We start from the raw sequence: 7,221 nt of genomic DNA on the forward strand, positions 1-7,221 counted from the left end.
TCAAACCCAATTCAACTTTTTTTCCCATCTAAATAGTCTTGCTCTTACTCTTTATGCCTCTTAGTCTTAGCCCTTTATTGTTTTCTTTCATCTTTCACACACACACAAACATACCAATAACCATAAAAATCAAGGAAAGGAGCTAAAAGGGCTGTAAAGTACGCACGATGCGCAGAATAGCAAAGGTGCCTTTCAGACTGCGGGAGGGGAGGGGAGGGGTGCGTACTGTAGCCTCGGGGGGACAAAAACACAAATTCTGCAAAGTAACGGGGCTCTTTTGTTATAAAATATAAAGTTCACAAGGGTGCTTTATGTAATTCACTTATATATAAAGTGCTTACCTCTCAATTATCTCAATTTTCATTTTCTACCAAAAAAAAAAATCACACACACTCTCTCTCTCTCTGCAAAAAACCAGAGATCCATTGAAGCTCTCTCTCTCTCTCTGTCTCTCTCTCTCTCTCTCCACTTTCTTCTCTCTTCTTACTTTTTTATTTCTGCATTTTCTCTCTCTACAAAGCCAGTGAAAAAGCTGCATTATTCTCTAATGGCAGTGAGTGTTTCAAAGCCTTAAATTTCACTTCTTTCTGTAAACCCTTAGATCGCCGCTTCGTCACTCTTCCGCCGTTAAATCTGAACCGTTCATCGTCGAATTCTCTCTTTCTCTCTCTTCCGAGGATCACACACCTGCAATTCTGGATCAATTGAGTGTACAAGTACCTTGCATTTTGGGTCATCCATGTCGTCGGACATAAGCTAGATTTCATCTTATCGAGCTTCTTGCCAGTCTTGTTCAAGCTTTTTTTTTTAGTTGAATCTTTCTTTTCATATATAGATATATTTCTATCAATATATATTACTTATTTACAATTGAAAAGGTTTCAGCTGAAAAAGAGTTAATGGCAAGTGCAGTGAATATAGTGGAGCTTACCATAGTGGAACATTCGAGTGTTGTGTGCTTGAAGTTGTAAGCGTTTGAAAGGTTCATAGAGCAGAGAAGCTTTAGGTTTTCTGGGGGTTTGAAATTAGATTAAGCGGAGGGTGAGTGATGGGCAGGGATCGACTGTTATTACCGACGGTGGGACCGCCAATAAAACCGAGAGCAGGATTACGGAGAAAGCAAGCGGGTAGAGGCTCATATAGGGGAAGTTAGGGCACGAAATTTTCTGCCGGAAATTTAAGGTAGGAGACTTTTTAATTTCGGGGGGGTTTTTGAAGTCGAAAGATATACCCCGTTGGTGGGGTTCTGTTCAGTGCGCTATCGGTGAAAATAAACTTTTGGGAGAAGATGGGTACTGACTTACAGCAAATACTGAGGAGTCTCTGTTTCAATTCAGAGTGGAAGTACGCTGTCTTTTGGAAACTCAAGCATCGCGCTCGAATGTGAGTTTTCATTTAAAGTTTTTGCCTCTTTCGTAGAGTTACTTGGTTTTATTTTATTTTTTGTTTGCTTGTCGAGAAATGAAATGGGAAAATGAAAGGAGTTAAATTTTGGCCTTCTATTGTTATATGTTTTGTTTATGGGGAAAATTAAAGCGGCTTGCCTACAAAAAATCGTACTTTTTTTTTTTTTTTTGAGAGGAACAAAATATCGCATCTTTAGATAGAGAAATTTAACTTATGTTTGTATTGATCAAATATGGTTAGAAAATTGTGTTGCGTTATTTTGTTTGTGTTATTGGCATTTCAACAGCTGAATACGGTTGGTGATGCTTGTTATCTGGATCTTGAATCTGTTTAACATTTAGATTTTGGTGGATGCTGTTCAGGGTGTTGACTTGGGAGGACGCTTACTATGACAAGAGTGAGCAACATAGTCCAGCAGAGAATAAGTGCTCAAATAAGAAATTGGAAAAGTTGCACGATGGGCTTTATTCACATGACCCCCTTGGGTCAGCAGTGGCTAAGATGTCGTATCATGTATATTCTCTTGGTGAAGGGTAATGTCTTGTTTCACTGTTACTAAGACAATATTTTTCTTATTTGCAAATTGCATATGTATATGGATATTCACTTGGCGCAAAAAGTACTTGATGTTGAATCCTGTGTTTTTATAGGATTGTTGGACAAGTGGCAGTGAGTGGAAAGCATCAGTGGATCTTTGCAGATAAGCATGAAATGAGTACATGTTCAACATTTGAAGTGAGTAATTCCTGTTTGCAATCATATGTTCAAATATATTCGCATTTTACCATACAAAGTGCGCAATTTGTAGATTTTACACAAGCTGAGACCTAATGAACATTAATTTGGATGATTTTTAAATTTTCAGTTCTCCGATGGGTGGCAAAATCCATTTTTTGCAGGGATCAAGGTATGCCTGCTTCCTTTTTAGCAATACATAGGAATATATGTATACATGCCAATTGAGTCTAGCACAAGTGGTTGAGTGTAAGAGGTCTGGGGTTCAAATCCCAGCTGGGCTAATTTAACAAATGTGTAACTACTAAATTTTTCTTATAAAAAAAGGGTCATGCATATGTATCTATTATCACAAGTGTGATAAATGCTAAGAGTTAGGGAGATCTCCATAAAAATTGAGATTTGGAACATGAAGAATTTCATTTCTATGATGCACTAAATGATCAGTTTTAGTTGGTGGAGATGATAATAACATTTTGACAAAAGATGAAAGACACTGAAATGAATTGCAATGTTATTTCATCAAGTGTTACCCTGATGGTTTATCACGGCAAATAATATAAATAGCATACAAATGAGTTGTCTTTGGCCTGCATCTAATTTAAAACTTTTGAAATCTTCAAGCTGTGAAATTTATTTCATGCGTTTATTATACATATGGATGAGATAGTCACTAAGGCCTCTCTGATGAAAGCTATTCAATTTGATCTGTGTAGTTGGTCACTGTTGAAGAGAATTAACGATTCATATGAGTACTATAGATGATAATTTTTACTGTGTTCTTGATAACATCCATTATCAAATCATATTGGGATTCTACTAATTTTACTGAATGTAGTCATTTCAACGTAATGCTCCAGACATGTTTTTCCAAATGACAATTTATTCTTATCTCTTGCAGACTATTGCTGTTGTAGCTGTTGCTCCTCTTGGAGTTGTACAGCTTGGATCTTTAAATAAAGTAAGTTGACTTCGCTTACATGTGCAATTTTTTGAGTTGCTTTTCATGTCTTCAGCTTTCTGTGTATTTTTTTATACGCTTCAGTATTAGGTTCACAATCTACCACATTGATCGTGTTAAGTTAAGTTTACATGTTTCTTCTACTTATGGGAAGAACAGGTCGTTGAAGATATGAAGATGATTGCTCATATTAGAGATGTCTTTATGGCTCTTCAAGATTCTTCAATGGGGTGTATTCCTAGTTTAATACCATCCAGTATGAATAGTTCATTAGATTTGGTAACTCTCTCTCTCTCTCTATCTTATATTTGTGTGTTTGCGTATGCATGTGTATTGTCTATTCCTTTCTATTGGAACTGAAGGGGTATTTTTTTTTCTGTCAGCAAGATATACCTTCAAAAGGTTTTGCTCCGGAGGCTATTTCTGATTGCTTGCACAATTTAGACAAAGCCTTGAATGAAGAGAGGCCAGATGTATGGTTTTCAATTTTTCCATACTTGGGGAAAGACAATGATAGTTCTTATGTTTGGTCGCTGCCTGATAATCAGCAAGAAAAGACAGCTGATATTGTGATTAACCGTGGAGGACTTGAGTTACCCACAAGTGGGGCCGATGAAAATGCCAAGTTAGCTCAATCAGAGGCAAACATTATAAATCTTGAGAATCACAAAGTAATTGGCACGAACATGCATGATAAATGGAAGGGTGGAAAGGAGATTAGCTGCAAAGTTCCTGCAGTGGATTCAGTAAACAATGTTAATCCATTGTCACGTGAGTCCATTGTGCGTGATGTTAATGTATGCAACATTGTACCAGCTGAAAACGTTGAAGTTGACTCCGTGCACTTTTCATCTGTCCCTTTTGACTCTGCTATTTGTGACAGAGTTAGGTTGGATAATGTAGATTACTACCAAAATGGGGTGTTGCACGTAAGTGAGCCCTCAGATATAAAATTCCAGAAAGATCTGGACAATCTGGAGTTTCTAACTGAGTCAAGCCATATGGATACATCTACCACATCTTTAAAGTTCCCTGCTGGTTACGAGCTCCACGAGGCACTTGGACCATCTTTTTTAAAAAAAAGCAAGTATTTTGATTGGGAATCAACTAAAAGTGAAGGGAAAATTCCTGAGATGCCGGGGCAAACTAGCTGTAGCCAGTTAACTTCTGATTTTCATCCAGAGCATCTTCTAGAAGCAGTAGTAGCTAGTGTTTGTCAAAGTCATAGTGATGTTAAGAGTGAAAAGTCATTTTGTAAATCAGTGCAATCTCTGTTGACGACCGAAAACTATCCTGAGCCTTCAAGCCATACAACGCTTGCTACTGATTTGACAACGCTTGTTACTGATTCATCAAATCATTCCATTGGCCCGACATCCCTGATAGGAGAGGACACACCACAATGCTTGAGTTCATCAGGGGTCTGTGGTGCAATGTCCCCAAAAGGGTTTTCATCAAATTGTCCAAGTGCTTGCAGTGACCAGCTAGAAAGGTCTTCAGTACCCAGTAAGAACAACAAAAAGAGAGCTAGACCTGGTGAAAATTGTAGACCTAGGCCAAGAGACAGACAACTGATCCAAGATCGTATTAAGGAACTAAGGGAGCTAATACCTAGTGGAGCAAAGGTAAATTTTGGCTATCCTTGCCAAAGTTCTGGAAAATTTAAATTGCAGTCCTACTCATATTTATGCTTCTTTTTTGCTTTCTTGTATGTTAAACTTTCATGATATTTGTTCAGTGCAGCATTGATTCACTGCTGGAGCGCACGATCAAGCACATGCTTTACCTGCAAAGTATCGCTAAGCATGCTGACAAGCTAAATAAATATACTGATGGGAAGGTAAATATTTATAGCAAAGCATATCAGAGCCTTCCAATAGCATATAAGCAACGTAATAATTTGTTCTTCACCTGTTTCCAGTTAACACAGTTATATTTAAAGTTGAAGCTCTTTTGGCTTTAGGCTTTTATCCTTTAAAAGCACATGTGCTGTTAACTTTATTGTAACGGATAGCAAAGTTGCTAATACTGTAAAAGCAGGGATTGCATATCTTACCATATATTTTTTAAAGGCCCTGTTACGAAACAACTTGTGTACGGCCTGTTTCTAATGTTATTGATGAATCTACAGTCAAGTCACAAGGAAACAAGCATGCTGGAATCCTCAAACTATGAACGGGGTTCAAGCTGGGCAGTGGAGGTGGGAGGCAATCTGAAAGTTTGTTCGATAATAGTGGAGAATCTGAACAAGAATGGGCAGATGGTTGTGGAGGTATGCAACTATTTTTTTTTTAAAGATATTATTTTGCAGGATTTTTGCTTCATTGAATTTGTTGTGTGTGGTTAAGGTTTAAACAAATGAAAAATCCAAAGAAACCACACTACTAACATGACATGATTTCTCATTTGGTCATGGCTTTATAATTTGTCTTTAGTTTTTATTTATGGTGAGTTTGACGAGTGTTTTTGCTGATTCATGCAGATGATGTGCGAAGAATGCAGCCACTTCCTTGAGATAGCAGAAGCTATTAAAAGCTTGGGTCTTACAATCTTAAAAGGAGTAACAGAAGCCCATGGTGACAAGACATGGATATGTTTTGTGGTTGAGGTACCATTTCCTGCTGCTAATTTTAGATATATACCTGATCTTTAATTATGTTACCTTTACATGTTTTCCATTTTCCCCCCAAAATATCATGTTGCATAACATAATAAATGCCAAAAAGAAATGGTGAAGGCCACAACAGCATAGATTATTTGTTAATGGAAAATATATAATTGGTAGGGGAGCTATATTTCAGACTCCTATAAATTTTATATATACATCTCAAACTACATACATCTCATTTTATAAAAATGTCACGACCTTTTAAGGAGATAATTTAAAATTTCTTAATAAAATAAATGGCATCAATAAACAAATGTTTAATGATTAATACAATCTCAGGTACAAATGTTTATTAGTGATGAATATAATTTTAAGAGATTAAAAAGTCTTTTATTTATTGGAAAAACTTAGATTTTTAATTTGATTAGAATGGAGGTTTATTTACCAAGTCTAAGATTTTATAATTTGATTAGAATCGATGTTTATAATGGAAGTTTAGTATTGTTTTTGGTTGATCTACTTATTTGTATTATACAATAAATGAGTGAGTAAATTTTGAGTTTTGAATTAATGGTGCAGGGACAGAGCAACAGAAGCTTACACAGAATGGATATATTATGGTCACTGGTTCAAATACTGCAGCCTAAAAATGCTACGCAACAGTAATAGTTCTTTTCTTTGTCTTTTTGTGTGTAAATTCTTGTCAGCTATCTATTTACTTCTATTTGCATATTTGAGTGTGAAGAAGATGCCATTTTATCATTTTCCTTCTCTTCTCTTCTCTTCCGTTTGCTTGAAATTTGATTGTCATGTATTTGAATGTATGGAATTATATTATAAATATTTAAGTCTCTTGTGTCTCTACTCTACTTCCATTATTGTTGTTAGGCAGAGAGAGCCATCACAACACTTGAGTATTTTACATCGAATTACTTTCTTTATCGTTTGTCTTAAAGTGTGTGTTGGTAACAAGGGACCGAGCCAAACATATTATTGGATTGATTTGGGTTACCAGTATTGGCATTTGTTATTTCATAGGAATTGGAAAAACCTTTACAATGACAAGCCCAATTTTTTTACCAAGAGGTGGTTATTTCATTGTTTGGTTTGGCAGTAGAAAAGAGAATCTTATTCTAATGGAATTACAATTCCATTGCTTTCAATTATTGGAAAGTTTCCATTCTAAAATTGTAAAATTAAATAACTGGCTAGTTATATTTACACCCAAAAAGATTGATGTCTTTTACCTCATTTTATCCATTAAGAGAGGGACATTTGTGGTAAAAGTACTTAATTTTTTTTCTTCAGCAAAAGTATTTTTCTTTCATATTTTAGTACAATTATTTATTTTGTTGTTAAGTATGTCGACGTCAAATTTTTGGGTGTTTTCACTGTAAATATACATATAATTGGGTAATTTCGTTGACGTACTGCAGATGTACTTAAATAACGGTAGAAATAGAAGGTAATATCAAATTGTACCAAAATATGAACATGAACAGAAATTATT

At 35.7% G+C, this 7,221-nt stretch overlaps 1 protein-coding gene across 2 annotated transcripts; it reads left to right on the plus strand.

Moving 5' to 3' along the window:
- The first annotated feature begins 296 nt into the window (after window positions 1-296).
- LOC133785294 (transcription factor bHLH155-like) lies at window positions 297-6,575 on the plus strand. 2 transcript variants are annotated; one of them, XM_062224543.1, is made up of 11 exons: window positions 362-1,383; window positions 1,770-1,940; window positions 2,058-2,142; window positions 2,273-2,314; window positions 3,044-3,103; window positions 3,263-3,382; window positions 3,487-4,728; window positions 4,842-4,943; window positions 5,235-5,375; window positions 5,586-5,711; window positions 6,291-6,575. In XM_062224543.1, exons 1-11 carry the CDS (start codon window positions 1,289-1,291, stop codon window positions 6,375-6,377), a joined length of 2,271 nt encoding a protein of 756 aa, XP_062080527.1. In that variant the 5' UTR covers window positions 362-1,288; the 3' UTR covers window positions 6,378-6,575. The 2 variants fall into 2 exon arrangements, 1 of the variants encoding a protein (XP_062080527.1); XR_009871411.1 differs by lacking the exons at window positions 5,586-5,711; window positions 6,291-6,575 and having other exon boundaries at window positions 297-1,383; window positions 4,847-4,943; window positions 5,235-5,253.
- The last annotated feature ends 646 nt before the right edge of the window (window positions 6,576-7,221 follow it).

This window comes from Humulus lupulus, chromosome 1 (genome assembly GCF_963169125.1).
Source record: "Humulus lupulus chromosome 1, drHumLupu1.1, whole genome shotgun sequence".
NCBI classification, from domain to species: domain Eukaryota; kingdom Viridiplantae; phylum Streptophyta; class Magnoliopsida; order Rosales; family Cannabaceae; genus Humulus; species Humulus lupulus.

Coding starts and splice junctions, on each gene's coding strand:
- LOC133785294 (XM_062224543.1), top strand. CDS start 1,289: ATGGGTACTGACTTACAGCAAATACTGAGGAGTCTCTGTTTCAATTCA. Junction 1,941..2,057: donor GTATATTCTCTTGGTGAAGG/GTAATGTCTTGT, acceptor GTGTTTTTATAG/GATTGTTGGACAAGTGGCAG. Junction 2,315..3,043: donor CATTTTTTGCAGGGATCAAG/GTATGCCTGCTT, acceptor TATCTCTTGCAG/ACTATTGCTGTTGTAGCTGT.